General features: G+C 43.4%; 1 protein-coding gene across 7 annotated transcripts in view; it reads right to left on the bottom strand.

Annotated features, from left to right (window-relative positions):
• The window catches only part of CDS1 (CDP-diacylglycerol synthase 1), a 385,867-nt gene that overhangs the window by 19,719 nt on the left and 343,735 nt on the right, over positions 1-22,413 (bottom strand). For 3 of the 7 annotated variants that reach the window (XM_068941516.1, XM_068941514.1, XM_068941517.1), the window contains 2 exons: positions 4,962-5,089; positions 1,718-1,814 (listed from right to left, as the gene is read on the bottom strand). In XM_068941516.1, the coding sequence (XP_068797617.1) occupies positions 1,718-1,774 (57 nt within the window). In that variant the 5' untranslated portion in view covers positions 1,775-1,814; positions 4,962-5,089. Of the gene's footprint in view, positions 1-1,717; positions 1,815-4,961; positions 5,090-7,350; positions 7,381-13,532; positions 14,158-14,273; positions 14,422-22,413 lie in introns of those variants that run through there. The other 4 variants (XR_011140811.1, XM_068941511.1, XM_068941513.1 and 1 more) reach the window with 3 other exon arrangements.

The following is a 22,413-nucleotide window of genomic DNA, read 5'->3' as shown; positions in this document are numbered from 1 at the left end:
GGCTTTGCAATATTCTCTTAGCACTTGCGTTCATGTATAAATTTAATCTTGCTCAACACAATAAACACAGTTCAAACAGTATTACATCACCTCATTGAGTTAGTTTAGAAGTCCACCTACCCCATGCTCCCTTTTATGCTTTACCTACATTATAAACTTGAATGATGTTTGCAAAGGCAACATTAAGGGAGCGTGCCTTGCCGTGGAAAAGGACATTTGTGTGTAAGGGCACAATCTTGTCAAGAATTTTGTCAAAATTTAAACTATTTGATTCCAGTGAAGTGAAATCATTCATGAACAAAACAGTCCTTTTGCTCCATTTTTCTTTTTTAAATAGTTTCTAATCCAATGTCAAATTTATAGAGATTATATTAGATGACTGAGTTTTTGCTTTATGGTCCAACAGAGGACTAATTACATGAGACTTTTTATTACTTTTTGCTTCATCTGCAGTCATAGGCAAAGCTATAAAGAAACTTACAACACACCATTAATATACCAAGTCACGCTGCAAATTGACTGCTTCCTTTTTGTTCCAGTTGTCATTATTCTGGAAGCGTTATAGGAAGGACTAAAGGAAGAACTGGGGGTCAGAGGAGCACTCTTAAGATGATAATCTATGCTTTAAAGGGGATTTTTATTCATTTCTTCCCACTCTCAAAGAAAGAGAATACTCTACCATTGAAAAATGCATTACAAGTTCATTATTTCATTTTTCTGAAGACAAAACAAAACATATATATATGTGTGTATATATATATACATATATATATATACACACACCCCCACACACACCAGTGTCATTAGGATGTAACAGGCTGTAATACAGACCATCAAACTGGTGAAACAACATTCCAATATCTCAAACCATTGCACTCCAAGATGTGTTTCAAGGTAGGTAATGAAAAACTAAAAATACGATTTGACAGCTAGACAAATTTAGAGTTAAAAAAAAGAAAAAGTGAAGCAGTTAACCAGAAGTACTCATGTCAATGTTTTAGAAGCCACATCCCTGCCTGTTACTTGCCGTGGCTGGGAAAGATACTTAAACCGTTATTTGTTTTACAGGAGAGATGGACAGGAGCAGGAAAGATGGACAGGAGCAGGAAAGATGGACAGGCATGCAGGGTATATGAATGCTATTTGTTCACTTCATGACCTAAAAATGCATTTCACCTCTCTACCCCAGAGGCAGATCTAGCTCTATTTTACAGATAAACCCAAAGCCACAAGGCAGTCCTGTAGAGAAGCAGGAAACTAATGGAGCATGACTGAGGAAAGCCTTTCAGGACCAGTCACAACTAACAAAGTTTAAGGGCTGCCTGCTTTCCTCAGCCTGAAAAAAAATGATTTTTTTTTTTTAAATAAGCAAACTTCAAAAAATTTAAATAGAAGGCAGTGGGAACTGGGCAAGCAAATGGATGAGAGCAGTTTTATCAGCTGGAAGGTAAAAATTGTTAAAGTTCCTAGATTTAACTTAAATCTTATTTAAAATAAGAAATTCAAGTATGGAAGATGCCATTTCTGCGCAGAGCCCAAATCTGATTGTGTTCAGTGTTTTCCAAAAATAGTCCTATTCACAAAAATACAAGGCGAATTGCTTTCTGAAATGCCCGTGCAGTTGCTTCCAGCTATGATGATGAAAGCATGATGAACGCATGATGAATGAAGAGGTTAAGTTAGCCTGGCACAGAAGAACACCTTTAAGCAAACTTACCAGAAGCATCAGCATAAATGATCCCAGGTATATGATCAGAAAAAACATCGAAATCATAGCTAGAGTTAGAATTCCACGAATCCACCAGTTTTTCCATCTATAAAAATAAGAGAATAGAAAGTAACCAGTTATAAATTAAAATAAAGGCCACTTCCTTTACTAACTGGATCATAAAGTATATTAGAAACTGTAGTAATTCACAAAAATACTTGCATATTTAATAAAATACAGAGCAAAACACCCAGAATTAACCCAATATCCAAGTAAATAAAATATTCAGTGAATAATCTTTCTTCTTCCCCCACACTCAAATAAAAAACTCATTTGCAATTATACAACTCAAACACCCTGTTGAAGGTGCTGTGAAAACACATCAGGACTCTCACGAAGCATTATATAATCAGCAAGATATATGGGCTCTCAGCCATGTAAAGACTGACTTTTTAAAAAAAGGCTGCTGGGGGCGGGGGGAGAAAAAATAAAAAAAGAAAAAGGCTTATCAGCTTTAGAGGAGTGACAGAGGGAAAAAGAAGTCATCACAGACTTTCCTTATTAGCAAAGTAGCTATTTTTCCAAGCACAGAGTCGTGTCTGTTGAAAGCGGTCCTGTGCTCGTGTGAGCACCAGAACTAGGACAGGGCAACATGTGAAAGCGAGGGGTGATGGAGCAAACCAGTTGTACTCTGTAACCCTTGTATACCTTTGCAACTGCTTGCCGCTACCTAAGGAACGCAAAATAGAAATTCCTGTCATCGTTAATGCCTTCTTTCACAAAACAAGACGTTTTTAAAACAAGGACTGAAAAGCGTTGGCTGAACGCGTAAACCCAGGTTTCTTTTTATGCAACTTCTAGACTAAACAAAATGCTATTTCCTCTCCACTCCGCCCTGACCAGTATCGGGAAAAATCAAAACCTCCGTCCATTTAAAAAACAAACTAACAAACACAACACACAAACACACACATTTCTGACATTAAACCTCCCACGTGCTCCACCCTGCTGTGGAAGTGATTCCAGTTATTAATAATCCAGTTTCTGTAAGTTTCTCTCCTCTTGTTCTTCTTGTTTCGCCCTGCAAGAACCTCACCCACAAGAGTATACTGAAACCACCTAATCACAAATTATTGCTGAACACAAAAAAACCTACTACAGGTTAAAACAATTCTTTCTACTGCTTTGCTTTTATAACAGTCTTTTATAGTTCCTTGCTGCATCAGCAGATACGTTTGTTTAAAGAGACACTATTAGTTTAGATTCATAACCCAGTCTTAATGTAAATTTGAATTACATTAATTTAAAGGATGTTATTCACTGGCAGATTAACGGTAACTAAAGCTACTAACTGGAATTGCCATAGATATAGGAACAAAGGCAGAACTGACTGTATTGCGACAGTTGCTTTAAATTCCTTTGCTACGTTAGCTATAGAGCAGCAACTTGCTTAGTGACATATCCATGATGAACAAAAGACTCCTGTAAAAGGATTCAACTTCTCTAACGAAAAATGTCAAAATGCTATATGAAAACTTGAGTTTTTTGACAAGCACGGTACTGGAAAGCCATCCTTGGTAAATAAGACAAAAAGCCCCAGAATCTATGAAGCCACCTAATATTATGACAAGTTCATTACATCGTAAACTTGTACCAGCATGGCACGGATGCCGTTTCCTTTTAAGGTCAAATATAAAATGTGATAATATTTTAGGGTTACAGTGCAACTCATTCGTGTTACCCGTTATGACAACAGTGCTGGTGGGACTGCCTCAGATATTAAACCATATTAGCAGGTAATAAAATGGCATTCACAAGGCACCGAGAATTTAATTTTGCACTCAAAACATCTTTGTGCAAACACTCCAACAAAGAATTTCAAAAATGTAAAATAGGAAAGGTCTCATCTGTGCTTCTTAGTCCAAGTCTTGAGGTAACAACATACAAGTGCCTTCTATTCTAGAAGAAGTCTGATTTGGAGACCTAAGACTTCCACAATATATAACACAGTAAGAGAAATTTGAAAATGATTGTAACTGAACACACTGACATTGATGGCAGTTGAGAGAGTGTCGCATTCTGCTCTGAAACAGTGCAGTCTGAAAATATGCTTTTTGAAATCTGGCCACAATACAGATTTTGTAGCTACTCGACATCAAGGCAAAAAGAGAGAATGTATTAAACTATGTGCAAATGAAAAAACCTTGAGTTTCACTTTACTATTAGAGCCACCTGCTGGAGATCAGTTTTTGGAACAAGGACTTGGAAAGTTTTATCATACACTGGATTGAAGGTCTGCCTTCTGACTTCTACAAGACTTCAGTTGTGTATAAAATATAAATTATATATTGTTTGATTTGATAAGTTAAGCATAAAGTATACATAATATACACATTTGTTTTCCTAGCTGGTTCTTCAATATATAATCTATCCCACATCTACATGCTTTCATTGGATTATTGAAAGAAAGAAAATGCTAACAGCCATCTCGAAACGGATTTGACTGAGGAAGTGTTTTGTATGTAAAGAAACTATATAAAGAAATGGAATAGCAATTTTATCCATTAAGGTCCATGAATATGGAAACCTCCAGGACTATCTATATATCTAGCTATATAACCACACGCACACACACACACACCATTTGCTACCTAAGTCCCTGTGAACAAGGGCAAGAGGTAGAAAATAAGGTCTGAAAAAGACAGAAGGTGGGGGGGGGGGGGGGGAAGGAAGCGTTGCTTACAAGTAAAAGGTATGTTGTATTTAACTTCAAAGAACAGTGAATGAACAAGTGGAAAAGCGGGCACGAAAAGCAAAGAAAGCTCACCCACACAGAGAATTTGTATTTCTTTTCCTTTCACAAATGACCTCTGATTAACACTGGATAGATGAAGTCAGTGTATTATAACCACCCAGAAACACATATTCTGGGGGTCAAACCTAATTATTATTCTTTAGCCCATTTTATTGCAATGCTTAGAGGAAATAACCACAAATGTTGAAGTGAACTGTAGCTAAACATTGCAGTGATCTATTTAGAAATGCATGCAGTGGGCAAGCTTCAGGTACTATGCATAAAATATTAATCAGATAAAATGGGCTATCCAAACGAAAATAAATCCATCGTGATATTAAATAGAAAATAAATTTCAATTTTCATGTGTATCATATGAAAATTAAAACCGTACTATGATCTTAGTAATAATTTTAGTCAGCGGCTCTCAAATTTGAGAGCTTGTTTTTTTTACTATACCTGGCAGACAAGCCAGACAATGCCCTTTTGAGGATTTCTGGAGTGCTGTCTGTTGATGGGGGAACATCAGGAATATCTGAATCATTTCTGAGATCCAACTCTCCAAATCTTTCATCCAAATCCACTTCCTGTGACAAAAAACAGAACAAAACAAACACAACATACAGGAATATTAGTTATTAGGTCAGAAAACATTTTTCAGAGTCACAAATATTATTTCAGGAACTGATAATTTCCACATTACCATCTAAAAAAGACAACTGTGCACTAGTGAAACTAGATGTTGTAGGAAATAAGAGTATCTCAATAAATATTCATAGGAAGGCCAACGCTCAGATGTTGCGATGCTACTTGCTGCACTCAAGTAACTTCACATTCCAGGCTTGTTTTCTACCCACATACATAAGGATGACAATATGCTTTTCCAGAAATAATACAACTGATCACATAGAATAAGTAAGATTCCCCAAAATGCCCAATCCTCTAACAGATTTGCCTCACCTACATCTCTTAAACTAATAACTTAGGGGACAAGGAGAAGGGCCTTCTGATGGATTAATGTCAAATTAAAGCAATAGGAACAGAACGCATGAGAAAACAGTCACTCTTACACAATGAAGAGAGGTTGCTGACACAGTCCCATACGTATCTACACTGGGACTTGTACTGTTCAACTTCGGAAAAAAAAAATTGAGAAAAGCAAATTGTGAAGTGAAAGAGTGCTGTGGACACAATATGATTCAAAATAATCTCTTCATATGACCCCAGTATTTTAGTTGCTTCTTCAGCATTCACTAAGGACCACTCAGGAACATGCTTGCTAGACAGACTTTTTGTCTACCCAAGTGCAAAATTTGCAGTCTAACGTACAAATTGTCTCCAGTAGCAAAGACAATATTTTTTTCCTCAGAAAACGCTAACAGTAAAGGTGCTTACTACAGTACTTGCTCTAATATTTCAAGAGATACAACTCTGAGGAGTCAAAATGATCGCTACAGCAGAACGAAGGAATCCTATCTTCAAGCTCAGCTTCTTGCTCTGTTCAAACCAAACTTCTCCCTGACCTCCTTGACTCACCTGGCCGCTGTACAAGCCCAGAGAGCTTTGAGCCTGCCCTGCCACCTCAGGTTCCTCAGCTCCAAATGGCTCGGGGGACTATGAAGTAACTGTGCTTTAAAATGTTATTCACCACCTCCACACCACCACTTCTAAGCCCCTCTCTCCTTCCAAGCCCCTCATCCCAGGTCTCAGCATGTTGTTGGTTGAGTTTTTTTGGTTTCTCCTTTGTTAGGAGAAACAAAATTAGGCTTTGTTTCTTCTAATCTAGCTGCAAGAACAGGACTGCTCGTTTCTTACTTTTGCTTAATAATGTTATTTTCTTCCCCTACCCTGAAGGGGTTTTTTTGCATCTTGGAAGAGGACAGAGGTTTCTCTCTCCCTGCCCCCAAGACATCACAGAATTAAAAGCCCTACGATCTCGGCCATCACACCGTGACTTTATTTATAGGCTATAACCTTTTCCTCTTCATCTGTTTGCCTTCGTTAAGTAGCTACACTTTAAGGTTACTATAGCCTCACTAACTGAAACCTCTGTAAACAACACAGGTGGAGAACAGACTCTTGAAACCTGACAGTCCAAAGGCAATGACTAAACCCATATTTGGAAAACTGCACAGAACGGGGCTGTGCTGGGGGAGAGGGTTAGGATTTTGGGAGGGGTACAGGGCTGACTGATGTGTTTTAGGGTGCCCGGAGGCAGGGGAGGGCTGGGAGCTGGCCAGGGTGCTGCAGGGCCCGAGTGAGGCCTGCCCTGGAGCACCAGCCGCTCCAGGCGCCCGAGCCCCCCGCAGCCCTCAGTATCCAGCAGAGATTTTGCTCCGGACCTCCCCAGCTTTCCCACCTCCAAGGGTGCCAATTAAAGGACAAGCCCTGGCACTTCACCCACTGGGCAGCTTCACTACCCACGGCATCCTCTCCAGCCATATGAACCTTACGCAGGGGGCAAATACCATCACTTTTTAAAAACAAAAATCATGTTTCCTTGCTCACTTCATTCTCCCTGTGCCCCACAAAGATATCATTCTTGAATGGATTTTACTTCATTTACTTCTTCAGTAAACAAAGTTAACCACTTCTTTATCTCTTAAATCTTCTCTACTCTTAATAAAAGCAAAAATAGCAATTATTTTTAGTGTGGTCAAGACTTGAGGAAAAAAGTCTAAAAAACACAAAAAGCATACGTATATATGTATATATATATAAAACGTATATTAAATTAGTGTGCTTACAACCATGTTATTCACATCAGTTTTTCACAGTACTGCACCACATGTTAGCAAACCAGTCATAGATGTTATGATTAAAAAAAAAGAAAAGAAAAGTCACAGACCTTTCCCAAAGGCATGTTCCAGCTAGCTCAATCGGCACCCGAGTACAGCAAACTATTTGCGCAGTGCAAGAGGACGCTACTCGCTGTACAGATGACAGGCAATAATCCCGGCTCTAAAGCCACAAGGTAGACTCTTTAATATTAATCCTTGCTTGCATGTGCAGATGTTCTCCCTTTTAAGTACTCAGAACTTTTATTCCATGTTGGGGTTGTTGGATTGCAGAAAATATTACCATTCCCAATGAAGCAGTAAAACACCTTCATGCTTACTTTTGTCCTTTAGACATTTAAGAGAGTAACTGCATGTTCTATATGAATTTTCACTTGTGCACGTCATTGGAAATATTTTAGATTTGAGATTTGTTAACACTTGAAGTCACTGTTGCGTGCCCTTTCAGGGCATCCAAACACCTGGAAGGAGGAGTCTTTCTGTGTAGATCTGATGTGTTTTTCAGTGAGCTTCATGCTGCTGTTAATGTGAGCTTCGCTGGTGCAACCTGCAAGTCCAGGAAGCTTTTACCCACCACAAAGAGCTCTAAACCAAGTCAGTAACTGTCTCTGTTCGGACCAAGTCTCAAAATGCATAGTAGAGGACTAAAAATTTTACAGCTTGAAAAGTGCAACATGAAAGCTTGCAGGAACTTTGGCATATAACTGCATTTTCATAGAGCATCCCCATCAATCGTCCAGTTGCAACTGCCCCATCAAATCAGGGTTTATGTTTTCCAAAGCCAAGTGCACAATTTTTACAAAAGCTACAAATAGGATTCCGGTGTTTTCTATCCTATGCTAAATACCTAAGTTCTAGATCTTTTAGAAAGATCCTACACAATACAGGCAGCATAATCCCACTGCACAAGGAACTCCAATGTTTACTTGTCCTCATCAATTCTTTTTAAGTTTCTGTCTCCCTACAGGTCATCAAATCAAGGTCGTGTTTTATACTGCATTATACAGGGTATGATTTAAATTACATGCATTTAAATTACTTATTTTACATTCCTATTAAAAATATACCTTTGAAATTCTGGCCATCTATTAAATCATTTACACTAATTAAGAAAAACTCAAAAATAGTCATTGCAGATGAGATGTTGCATACCTAAATACCTGACAACCAATCTAATACAAAAATCATCTGCTAAATAAGGTACCTTATAATCAAGCCAAGCTCTATTCCCCACTAAAGCTGATGAAAAGGATATTTCTTCTGTAGCTCATCTAAATACAAAAGTGAAAACAATTGCAATAGATTTTTTATTTTATCTTCAGATTTACTTTCTCAATCCCCTACTGCAAAATTTGCTCAATGGTATTTTGAAAGGTTACTTGGGAATCTCAAGGGTCAACATGTACCAAGTGAGGAACACAACTACCTCAAGCAGCTGAACAACATAAACCTTGTTCTTCTTTCCACTGCTGAAGCTGAACAAACAAAACTTAGTACAGTTTGCCGTTTTTAAGATTTAATTTCCTACATTAATCAGTGGGGAGTAAACCATCAACTATCTTCAACTTCCCTTTGTAACTTACCTCAGGAACGACCTTGAACACTTAATTTTCCATTTAATTGCTATAGTGGCCACAAACATTTCACGCATAAGGAAGTTAATTTGCAAAGTCAGAAGCCAAAGAGGAAGTTGTTTACTAAGAACTAGTTAATTGTCTTTTGCAGCATGAAGTGGTTTGAGAACCCAATCACTGGGGGACAAATTTTCCTCTTGTAAATAAGAATTGTGTTTTATAGTCAATCATGTAAAATAATTAAAAGTGTTCCTGTTTATAGCCATGAAGTACAGCAATCATTATGGAAGGAAATGCTGGCTTAATTACTACAAAAGCCCTCTGAAAATCAAGAGTCGCGCTACTTCAGCTGGGTCTTGTACATGCAGTTTTGGAGTTTAGCATAAAACCGATCAGCCCTTCCTCCTCCTGCTGCTTTCCAGACTTGGGATTTGCAAATGTTGAACACTCAGGAACAACAAGGAGCTGAGAGGGGCTGGAATGGAAACACCATGGTTTTCAAGTCGCGGGTGGATACTTATGAGGTTTTCAAAGGTTAAACGGAAACCATAAAACTTGTGTTCTGAAAGGCCAAGTAGCCTTTCAACCCCAACTCCAAATTAAGTGCTTGATCCGAGGTATTTTCATTTTTCTCTACCACCCTCAAACTGTAGGTGACGGAGCCTGTTACATGAAAAATATACGCCACTCTCCTTTTCCTGATTCACACCCCAGGCCTCTGTAACAGACAGAAGCAAGGCAGCAACCTCTTCGCAACTTGTTCATTCGGTGGCGTATATTCCTTCAAGAGAACCTATCTGATCAGCTCACCAAGTGCACGTCAAACAAGGCTAAGATGATACACGCCTAGCAAGCACAGGGAAGAAGGTAAACATGACAGCTATTCACATGCTACCTCAAGCTCAGCACATAAACACGCATATCTGACACACTACAAAGGACAAGCACACTAGAGAATTCCTCAAGCTCATTGTTCTTCAGCATTTGGCGAGTACTCCGAGGCAAAAGCTTATTTATTTGTACATTTTTAAAACAGGTAGAATATTTAGCTTAAGGATGCAAGTCCTAAACAAAGTCACAAATATTTGGCCATACAAAGGAGGAAATGAAACAGTCAAGAAACTGTGCCTCCCTAACAGGACGTCAAAACATGTGACATCTCGCCAAAAATTAAGTTTGTATATATACTTATTGTTGTTAGCTGCTTCACAACAGCTACCAGAATACAGCATGTGTCATGCAGAAAAATCTAGACATGTCAACCTTTCTTCCTCTTGAAGAATATACACGTCTTAATTCCTGTTTTACAGCTACTAATACCACACACAAACACACACGCACACTCCACTGCAATTAACACGTGCTGAGTGAACTATGCACCAGAATTATTCCAGTTACTCAGGCATTTGCAGTGACCTGCTGGTATTGGAATTTTTTTAGAACATAGTAAGAAACAGGCAGTGAATATATGGGGTTTTTTTCCCCCAGAGAACGCAGAATCACCTACATTAAGAGCAATTGAGAAAATGAAGACAGACATTTTCCAACAACTTATGTGAAAAATTTAGCAAGCAAAAGAATTTATTTTTTGTCATTTTACCTGTATAAGCATTGCTTGAGTTTTCTCTCTATCGTCCACCTTTCTGCTCTGCTGCAAGTTTTACACTTTAGTCAATAGTTCAATTAGACCACATTGTAGCATGTTTAATTAGACGTACCTTGATACCTTCCTCTGAAGTCAAGATATCAAAGCATCAAAAGATCCTAAATAACGAAACCTGTCTTTTTTTCCCCCCAGCAATTAAGGCCTGATGAACGCAAGAACACAACAAAGTGAGAGAAAACAACTTCACACATTGAACCAAAGACTGAAACCTGCAGATCTTTTTTCTACCTGGACTAGTCCTAATTCAATACCACTTCCAAAAAACTTAGAATTTGAAAGCAGTAACCCTTTGGTAACTACTATGCTTTTACCAGACAATGCAACTGTGAGAGCCTTCTGTGAAGATTAAAGACGACTCATTTTTAGGTTACTCCAAAATAAATACGTGAAACGAAAAAAGTAAATGACCCATCAAAGAGACACTCTGATGTTCCACTATAACCAACAGCATCATCAGGATTTTTATTTCGCTCAGAGTGGGTTTATGAGGCTTTAGGGAACAAAGACCAAAGTCCCAAACCAAGCTTCACAGATCTGAGTAATTTATCTAGTAATTGATTCCCAGGAAGCACTGTTTCATAGAATGGAAACAGCTTTTCCATACTGTAGGACAAACGCTAGTCAGTGATTCTGGGTTTGTCTTAGTTGCAAATAATTAACAGCTACCCAAGACAAACAGTCACTCATCCCCATGGCTAGCAATACAACACGATTCCACTCTACCCTCTGCGTCCTACTCTCTGACAGCTCTGCGCAATAGAAACAGAAATAATTCTCCAATTACTTTCAAGATACGCTAAATTTCTGAAGCGTCTGAAAGCAGTGTCACTTCCTTTTCAGTAAGAGTACAAACATCTGGAAATATTGAGAAGTATGAATGTATACACAAGACCAATTTGTAAAACTTTTAACTTAATATATATTAAGTATTTTAATACCAAATCATTCCTCATGTTCAGAAGGGCAGTAGAGTCTTCATGCAGGTGTTTTGGCCACGTATTCTTAGGAAAAGGGTGTGCAGGGCGAGCAGCAACAGACAAAAAAGGGAAAACCTAAAGATCACTTCTGCATATCACACAGCAACACGAAGGAATAACAAACTTGTGAAACTGCAAAGCTCTACAGGGCAAGAGGCAGGTTCACGGGAATTTTGGGGAAAAGTCATCAGCTCTACAAGCTAGTGAGAAGCTGAAGACATTGAGACTCACAAAGCTGAGGACCTTCAGGAGCAAGCTTCACAAAGCGCGTACTGTATTTGTGCAAGAACAAATAAGTTAAATTTTATTTGAAAATGAGTAAGTAGAAATCGCTAACAAACGTATTTTCAGTTAGTAACAGGAAACTGCGCAGATGAGGGAAAGAAACCGCTTTACTTAAATTCACTGGAAAATGAAGCATCTACGGACACAGTAAGCATAAGATGAAAAATAGTCGGTGACATACTGAAAACAGCACTAAAAGTCTAAAAATTGAACCCACTAGACATATTTAGTGTTCTTGGAGTGTTCTTGTTTGCAAACAAAGAGCACGTCTCTGCTTTGGTAAACAAGGTGCTTTAAAGTACATCACCGTTATGCATCTGGAAAACTGAATGAATTGGGTCAACATCAGTAGAAGAAGAACAAATCAGTTTCCACAAGGAAGAAGACATCTCAGTTTTCTGCTTCATTATGAATGAAGAAGAGGGAGATGTTTCTGAGCTACATACTAAAAAGCAGTGGCACCCCATCACGACCACACTGAGAAGAAACTGCGGACAAAAGAGCAAGTTTTGGGTCCAAATACATAGTTCCATGCAAAACAAGTAATCCCAAAAGATCAAAGGGATAACGTGAGAGCTATGAGCTGTAAAGCACAGGCAATAGCTAGAGCTGAAAGTTAGCCATCTAAGAACATGTATGTGGCATCTGTGAATACTGAACAGATGACCTGAACCGATACTTCCTGCCAAATCACCTACAGCATGTTACCCACGTACTTGTATCCAAAATAGAGAACCAAGCTATGACGCACAGATGGCAAATTCAGCACAAAATGCTGGTTTGTCCTTCCAGCTGCCTAACTGCACTAAAGACAGCTTAATATGTAAAATATTTCCTTGATGTCACTTGTCACCAGTACCAAGTGTCAACAATGTCATCAGTGCAGTGTACATCACAGATATGTTAAACAATCGTAACAGGGACAGAGGTTCTCCAAAATAATCTATCCGGAAAAAAAAAAAAAAAGAGAGAAAAAAGGTTTTCTGAACTGTAGAAAAAGCTTTCCTCCTTTAACAGCTCAAGCAATAACTGCAAATACATGCATACTTAAATTAATTTTCTTAATGTTTTCACAAACATCCTGTGTTCTTACACAGCAGCAAAGTCCTTTTTGTGAACATCACCTGAAATTGGCCTAAGCGCTCTTTTAGCCCTTTTTGTTCAATACCATCTGAAATTGGACTAAACCCTCTTTTTGCCCGGACTGTCAAGCTGCTACGGTAACAGTGCAGCCTACAAGAAAGGACCTGCTTTCCTCCCTGGAGATCATCTAGGAAAGCCAAAAATAATATCAGTAATTTCCAGGTCCATCCTTTTGGGTTCAGAGGAGCACAGGCTTGGACGGGGCACAACCCACTGAAGGTAGCTCAACGTGTACATTCAAGCAATGCTCAGAAACGAACTCTGCCTGCAGAATAAAGCAAAACTGAACAACTCCACAGGAAAACTGGTTTTTGAGCAGGCTGCTACAAGAACGCATGTTTAAAAGTTAATTTTCATCTACGGACAAACATGGTCTAAACGCTACCTTACTTGATCGCGGCCCTCCACGCACACGGCACAAGCTCACTTGCCTCGCGTCCGTGCGATCAAAGCGCAGAGTAAGGACCGATCAGCGAGTTTCACTTTCTGATTCCCTGCCACAGACCGCACGCCCCGCAACCGGGAAGTCCAAGTGGATTTACACAGTCATCGATTCAACAGCCCTCCACCGTGTGTTACGAACTCACCTTGGCAATCAGAAAGCGCGTTTGCTTGTAGCATTCTGGCTACCCAAATGAAAACGGCCTACCAGTTTTATTCAGATGACCATCAGCAGCGATGCAGCCTGCCTTTGTACAGATAAGCCTCAACGCTGGGGCAAACAAAAGCATAACGCTCTGGCTGTTTCGCCACTGTAACGGGCCCGATGCGTAGCCTCAGTGTTTCGGGAACCTCTGGCCTTAGCAGAAACGCAGTAGTGTAGATCCTTTCCAGGCCAGAGGTGAACGTCTATCCCTTAAACAGCCCTAACGAGCCGCTGTGGAAGCGCTGACACAGCCTTTCACCGGAGCAGGTCACCAGCGCTCGCCGCCGCCGCCGCCCGAGACTCCCGAGGGCGAGCTGCAAGGAAGGGCCGGGCGGAGGCGGCAGGCGAACACCGCTGCCTCCGCCCGGCCGCGGCGGCCTGCGCGGGCTCGGGGCGGCGGCGGCCGGGGGAGCCGCCGCTCCGGACCGGGGGCGCAGCGCGGGCAACGGTCAGCAGTTTCACAGCGGGAGGCGGGACGCACACACGCACAGACAGACAGACAGACAGACGCTCCCCCCACCCCCGGGCGACCCCGACGTTTCGGGAAGAGGCGCCTCTTTCCCAGCCCTCCCCCCAGGTGCGGGGGGAGGGGGCGGACCCGCGCGCCCGCCCCGCCCTGCCCCGCCCCGCCCCCGCGCGCCCCCAACGGCCGCCGCCGCCGCCGCCGCCGCGCGCCCCCCACCTTGTCGCTGCCGTTGTCCGGCTCGGGCTCCTCCTCGGCGGCCGCCCGCTGCCGCCGCCGCGCCGACATCGCGCCCGGCAGCTCCCCTCAGGCGGGCCGGGCCGGGCCGGGCCGAGAGGGGCCGGGCAGCCCCCGCCTGCCCGCAGGAGCTGTGCGCCGCGCTGCCCCAGCCCCAGCGCCAGCGCCGCGCCGTCCCCTCTCGCCGCCTCCGCCCTGCGAGGCGCGGGGGGCGCTCCGCGGCCCCGCCGGGGTGAGACGCGCGGGCGGCCCGGCGGCGGCTGGGGCCCAGGGGCGTGGCGCGCCGTCGCCCAGGTGCGCCACGCCGCTCCGCCCCCCCCGCCCCCGCCCGGTGCGGGGGGCGGGGCCGGCCGCGGCGCGCGCCGCCGCGGGAGGGCGCCGCCGGCCCCGCCCCCCGCCGCGCGGCCGTTGGGGCGGCCGTTGGCGGCGGGGTGAAGGGCGGCGGCCATTAGGCGGCGGCACCCCGGCAGCGGCCGGGGCTCCCCGAGGGCGGACAGGGGCGGCTGCTCCCGTCCACCGCGGCGCGGCTGGGAGGCCCCGGCGCCGGCAGCAGCCGCGGGCGGCTGCGCGCTGGTTACCCCGTGGCGGGGCCCGCGTTTCAGCGGCGCTGCCGCCAGCGCGGGCCGGCGCGGCGGGAAGAGATGCGCTCGCTGGCCAGGCGCCGTTCCCGCAGGGCGAGCACGGAGCTTTAGGGTGAAAACTACGGACGCGGGGTTTGAGCTCTTCGTTGCCTCACGCGTGTGGTATGTCCTCCAGAAAGGCTACGCGTCTAGATCGCTGCCCTTTCACGTGCCTCCTCTGATGCCTCTCAACCAAGCCCTTAAACACTTGTCTGGACTCCAGAGCTGTTTTTCTCTGGGTTCAGACTGGCCTCTGGATGTTGCATACATGTCGCTGGGACGCCGTGGTTTAAATCGGTAAAGAAACAGAGAACAGAGGCAGACGTCTACGCAGTGCTACGAACCTGTCTTCCACCTGTGGTGCAAGCCCTAAGTTGGCGTGTGTGCGCAGCTCTGCTATAGCCAATACAGGCATCGCTATTCCCCCCCCTCGCCCCCGATGCTTATGTCCTATATATTTCCCGTTTTAAAAAGCAGGTTGAACACTAGCATTCTTGCCCTGCTGGGCGAAGCGCCGTACCAAGCACTGCGCCAGCCAGCCTATGCAAGGACCTAAGTCATCTGCTTAAAGAGTTCGCAAGCAAGGCAGGTTACGGGTACTTTTTGAGAGTGGCTACTACAGTGTCAGTGCTGTCTGCCTCTCAACGCAGTCATCATTTACTAGGCAAGGTACTCCAGGAGCTGTAAAGCGGGTGGGTTTGAAAGGAAAATAGCGAAATGGGCATCTTCGCCTGAGCTACGTGTACACGTGATACAATACAAGAAGGAGCAGATTTAGGTGAATAAGAAAGTCTATGTCTATGTCAGTTTTAGAGTCAAACAAGAGGGAAGGTAAACTTCAGGCAGGGAAAACAGCGTCCTGAATAGCTGTTCTGGAAATCACTTCTGTTTGCTGAGATTTGTTATAATTTGCTGTAATCCCAGCCTTCTGGTTAAGTTTTACGTGACCTAGCATTTCAGAGTTTCTCTGAGCTCTAATATACTGCTGTCAGGTGATCAGAAGGGCAAATACTACTTTCTCTTCCCTAAAACCTGCTAATTCCTTTGGCCACCAGTTTCCAACCCGCTTCTCGCTCCACAGTGTTTGTATAACCATCAGCAGCTAGGCCAAGGCAACAACGAGCTTCCTAAGAAGCATTTTCATAAAGGAGCTGCATCTAGATGTCACTTAGGCGTTCACATGCTGTGTCTGTATTTGCAAACACAGAGCCAGCAGCTCTTGCAAGAGAGCAATGCCTTACCTCTTATACTGCAATTTACTTTATCCTCATTCTGACTGGCTATACCAAGTTTGATTTTTTTTTTTATTTCATGACTTAATTTTGTTATGCACACAACGTACCTTTTGTCTGCATAAAGGTACACTTGGCATGTTTTTAATGACAACTCCACCATTCAGGAAGTTACACCGAGCTGCTGCACAGATTATTTTGTTCATAAACCAACTCCAATTTCACTGCCAGGTAATGTGAACCTTCCATTGTTGAGGAAGAACCTTCTTTGTTTATGAAGTATTTTACTCAAAGCACCACTAACAATGCCAGAAATCAGTAAGTCTTGAGCATACGCACGCATTTGTAAAAATCTCACATGCTAAGGAAAGTGCTACTCAGGCAGAGGCAAAACTAGGCGACAGGATACACAGTGAACGCCAGACCAGACAGACCAGAGAGGCACAGTTCTTACAGCCAGTTCCTTTGCAGAGAAAGGTTACTGTGACAGCACAGCCTGGACCAAGAATAAAGAAATATGGCTTGGTCCTCCAACACTTCCCTATTGCTAAACATACTTCTAACTGTCTTTCTCCATAAACGAAATATTGCATGAAAAAATGGACTCCAAAACTCACGTATCCTTCCCCAGAATCTGTCAGTGAAAACGATCGTCCAGCATAAAAAACATAAGTCATACAGAGTGATGCAGGCTCAGAATGGATCCAAATAGTTAACGATGCATGCTCTCTAGTGTCTCCTCTTTCAGTATGTTTTAACTATGAAATCTTCCTTTGCAAGTCTTTTTCCAGCAAAGGTTTCAGAAGAAATCACAGTTTCACTTAATTCAAGAGCAAGACTTGCATCTATTTGGCTGGTCCCTAAAGTGAGACTGGCTGTCTTGCAAATAAACAGTAGTATTGTGCAAATAAAATAAAAAGAACCACAGCGCACTGCTGTAAAAGTCAATAAATACTTAAAACTCCCTTTTTTCTACAATACAGCACTGCTTCTCAGGTATTCCCTTCCAAGTATCACCCCCTTCTGCCTTGCCCTTACAGCAAGCAGCAGCCCTTGCAACAGCCTTGCGGCCAGGACTCTTCCCCAGGAGGTCTGCCTGCTCTCCCCAGCTTTTGCCATCTGTGGTCTCTCGACAGCGTCAGGCAGAAGTTCAGGTTGTTTCCCTCGGTGCTCATAACCCACGTGCAGGTCAATGCGCGGGGGGATGTAGTTGAGTCTAGTTGAAGAAGTATATGCCTTGTTACAAACATCTCTGCTAAACTTTGCCTAACAAATACAGAAAGAGCACATGACCAGATGCTACCCTTCAGCCTTTCTGTCATCAGCAAGATGGAGACAACACTTCAATACCTGCCTAAAGAGCAGATCTTTACGTTTTGCCCGTGAGAGGGGAAGTAGCCTCTATTCCTCCTACATCTTTTGTTCCTTCCCTAACCTGAACTGTAAAGGGGAAAAGAATCCTCCTAGAAAACCTCCAAAGAGAAAACATTTGTTCATGGGCTTAATGGGCAAAAATAATAAGAAGAATAGCAAAGGAGGAAAGGTGAAGGGCTCAAAAAGTTTGAATGAATACAGGCAAAGTGGGTGCAAGAAGATGAGTCACTGCATTTAGGCAACAAGGAAGAGAGCAAGTGACTGAACAACTGGTGACAGTGGGGTGACAGCATGAGCAATCTTGTGGGTAGGGCCAAAGGCAGGGAGAGAATTAGAAATAAGGACCAGACTCCAGCGTGATCAGCCTGCAGCCCAACTCTAATTTCATTTGCTTTTTGTCCCAGAGCCATGTGCTCATGCTGCTGCCACACGCTTTTTCACCTGTGGCGCGCTCAGGAATGCAACAGCAACCAAAACGGTAAGCAGTCAGGCTATATTACAGCAAATTGTTTCAAACCAGTCAAACCTAGAAGAAAGAAGAAAGCAGTTCCCAGAGGAACTGCGGGGTGCCAGGCGTTAGAGAGTAAGTTGAGTGCGGGAGCACGGTTGTCCCGTGTCTCAGTTGGAGCCCCTCGAATCCACAGGAGCCCAGAGTACTTCTGGAGCCACAGCTGGTTAGACTGGTTGGATGGGAATTTTACAAGCTGACAGCCTGTTACTCAGGTTCCTCTGGGCTCATTAACATATGTTAACTGGAACGCAACATCAGCTTTCTGAATGTTTTGACCCTCTGCGGTTTCATGACATGTGGCAGAAACTTTCATGTTCTCTACGTACAATGGCATTAGCATGCCAGCAACCAACTTTTCTGATAGGCAAATATTATCACGTACCTTACATAAAAGTTCAGGATCTTAATCTATGAGGCCTTAGAGCTTTTTGTTGCCGTATCTTGCCTTTGCCTTCTCCCTGAATTCTCACATGAATTTAGTAGCGAAAAGCTGCCAACAAACAGAACAAACCTAAACGATTTGGCTCAACGCTTTCCACAGCACAGGAAAGCACGTAACAAGCAAAAGATTTGCCCAGGTGCCCAAGGATAAGATGCATTATCTGATTAACCACTGCCCCTGCTCCCCTGCGCTCCAGTTATCCAGAGCAAGCAGATTTGCGCTGCCTGTGTAATACGGAGCTACCTCCCTGCTGCGTATCTCGACGTAGGTACAGAAGAGGGAGCTGTCTATATAAAACTGAGGTCCCTATGTTAAAAGAGTTACATAAGCCCTGTATTAAGAGAGTTACATAAGCCCTGCACAAAATACTGATATAAAGAAAGTCAGCCAGGGGCTGCTGTTGTCTCTGCTGACCAACAAGAAGCTGCTTTTAGTGGAGAGAAGCAGAGCGGCTCTGCTTCATTTCTGGTATATCAGAGGCAAACTGAACAAACCGGTCACTAGTTACCTCAGAGGCTGAGGGACAGAAGCTGTCTGGCTCCACATACATGCTGAAAAGAATTATACAGCTTTGTACTTAACAGGGGAGCCTTATTGCTGGCAGTCTCGGATGCTGTTTGCAGCTTTGGGTTTTTTAACTGATTCCTATTTATCCATAGACTGTGAGAGACAAGTGAAAAACATTGTCAATATCCCCTGCTCAGCACAGACAGCAAGGTCCAATGATGTCACCAGCAGCATTGTATCCCTCTGATAATAGTAATTATGAACAGTATCATAACAAGCTTTATTGGATCAATTTATAACCTTCTGGTGTTTCTAGATTATTATAAGGAGGATAACCCCAAACTAGGGGAAAAGAAAAAAAAAACAGAATAGTTATGTAACAGTCTCAGATAGATCACACTGAATGTTCGCTCTCAGAAGCATAATGCAAGCTATTAATACCCGTGCGGTCTCCCGACAAAACCAAAAACCGAGAACTGCCTCCTGCGCTGCCTCGACACCACGCGTGGGAGCAGCGCATTCGAGCTCACTTGCTTGGGATAAGCCTGGAGCCGAAATTCCAGGTCAGGAGCTTGTTATTACATAACCTAGCACACCGTCAGACAAATCCTCCTCCCGCTCTACTCATCAGAGCCAGATCCTGAAAAAAAGAAAAGTCCCAGTGAAACACAGGAACGTGGAAGTCAGCTGAGGGGCTTTTCCCCCCCTCTAAATGAATGCAGTATGAGCTTTAATACTGTATTTCTGGGTTTAACATAGGTCGAAAGACCTATGCTTTGCCAAGGCGTCCTGAATAGGGCATAAATATCTGTATTTTAGTAATTAAAATCCACTGACAGCACTGAGATGTTCTTTTGTGTTTAGGTAACATGTCACATAATCTGTTTACATTTGCTAGTCTGGCATAAAAACATCATAGCCCATGGTATTTGTGGTTGAGAATTATTTGCTTAGTGCTTGCACACTTGAACTTCATGAAGTAGGTCACTTGTGCGCCAGACAAAAAAACCCACAAAACAGCAAAACAAACTGGCCTCAGTACTTCCAAATTAAGCACCAAAGTCTGAGGCACATCATCGAATGACCACTGTGAAGGACCTGGCTGCTGAAACATTTTCCACAGGCAGTTGTCACCTTCTGTTTGGTCAAAGTGGCTAAATACCTCACAATTGCACAGTTATTCTTGATTTTTCCTCCCTCCCCTAATCCCTGGGATGCCATTTCTCTTTCCCAAAAATACAGTTCATACGCGGTGGGTGTTTGGCAAGCTGCTGCTGTTTTCACGTAAGATGTGAAATTAATTCTTGAACTTGCTTGTTGCGGCTGTCTGAACATGCCATGAATGTGCAACACACCCTTCCTGTGTAATTCTACATGCGCTGTATGTTACATTATCCTTGCAGATCCCTTATTTTAATAAAAACATCTGTGTGGAGGACGATAATTCAGCAGCCTTTAACTCCTCACTGTTTTTATTGTGCTGCTATATGGTTTTTATCTCAATTTCAGTAAAGGACATCAACATTAATTCAGAGCATTTCCAGGAAAGTAACAGCTGCTTGCAAAGTCCAACTCAATCGATTCGATGTAGCCGTAACGTGGCTCAGGCGGCAGTACTGGGTTTAAAAGCTTACGGCCCACTCGTGTCCCCACCTCCTCGCGTGCGGAAGAAGGCCTCGGCACGTCCCCCAGCCTGTCGGCAAAGGCAGCTCTTGCAAGGACCGTGGGGGCAGGCAACAAGGTGGGGACAGGCTTCGCCCAGCTCATGCCAGGGGTAGGGGCTGCAGGCTTTCCAGCTCCGGCGGCTCAGGCTGAGGGGGGCCACTGCTGGCTCATTTAAAGGGGACTTGCGGCACAGCCCTGCCAACACGGTACTTCCTGGCAGAGAGAGAAGAAGAGCTGGCACAGTCCTAGAAAAGCCCCATAAAACGCAGCACGGATGGAATGAGCTATTTCCAGTTGAATTCAGGATAAGGACTCACAGAAAGAAGTTTACTGTTTAGGTGTCTTTTATAGGACCAAAGAGCAAACAACTCTCCATTCAGTTTTATAACACATTTTTTAAATGCCCTTTGTAATACATAACAGTTCTTCAGGTCATTGCGCAGTTGGGCTTCCCAAGCGGTAGCGTCCACGTAGCTTCCAAGCGATACAAATGCCAGTGCAGGTTCAGGAGTACCGGTCCCAAACAGGACGAGTTTGGGAAGCTTTGTTTCCTACGACTGCCCGCAGCCTAAAGCGGGCAGGTCAGGATGGACGAGGTGGAGACCTCAGATCTCCCACCACTCGGTTTTGCAAAACTACCCTGACAGGAAAACCTTTGCCAGGCAAATTCATTGAGCCCCAAAACACTTCCCACTGGTTTTACTGGAGGTGGAGACAGTTTGTTAACGTGCGTGGTCTGAACCAGTGTTAAACCGTAAGCGCCTGAAGCTAGCCCCTAGCTGTCATGAACTGCAAGAGAGAATCACTTCAGCACGACCTCAGGGGGACTATGTTTGCACCTATACCTTATTATTCAGCAACATTGTCTCCAATTTCCAGGCCAGAATAGCACTCCCACATAAAGTATTTGCTGTTTACTTGCTTTCTGGTGCATGGAGCGCAGCTTGGACTTTTCTGGGCTTTCTTTCACTTGATATTTTTCCCTCCTTTTTATACTGCTTTCAAGAAGTTATACATCAATTCGTTTAATTGAACTCCAGTGTATCTATTTATTACCCATCCTATTACCATTCAGTTCATAAGAAAAGTTCATCTAAGGTATAAGTAGACACACCACCATTGATTTTAAACAGTTTATGAAATATCGCTCTGTTTTGCCAGCAATACCATCTTACTGTCTTATCTCAAGGGACAGGCAGAGCATTACAGCATGCTCAGTGTATATTTTATAAATCGAGAGCAGTCAGCAGGATGTAATTAAGCCAAATATTACAGTCGTGATCCAGGGCTGTAAAGCCCTGGTCTGCTGCCATTTTATGGTGGTAGTGTTCAGATGTAAGTACATTTTGTGCTTCACAAAGGTGCTCCCACATATTCACTTGTGTGAATTTTCTGGGAGTTATCTTCAAGCGGTATAGTCATAAAACTACACCAGCAATTATTAACCAGTTATGCCTTTGGTGTCCTGGTCATCTTCCTCAAAACCCTAATGGAACCACATTAGATGAGCCCCTCAGCTACTTACTAGGGGGATACAGGCTAAGGGAAGCGTCTTGCTCCTCACCTAAGAAGAGCCATGAAAACACGAGCTACACAAAGACAGAGACACAAGACCTCTTCTTCTTCTTCCCCCCCCCCTTTTTTTTAAAAGTGTTCAGGACTGTAGTTGAAAGCCCCTCAGCAAATCTTGACTAATGGTTTTTGGACTGTATGCCACGGCATTCCTACTCCTGACCTCACTTCTGTCCTCCACTAGTCACCAGCACACACA

Source organism: Struthio camelus, chromosome 4 (genome assembly GCF_040807025.1).
Source record: "Struthio camelus isolate bStrCam1 chromosome 4, bStrCam1.hap1, whole genome shotgun sequence".
Lineage (NCBI taxonomy): Eukaryota > Metazoa > Chordata > Aves > Struthioniformes > Struthionidae > Struthio > Struthio camelus.
Note: the sequence above shows the minus strand (reverse complement) of the source record. Positions and strands in the feature narration are given on the sequence as shown.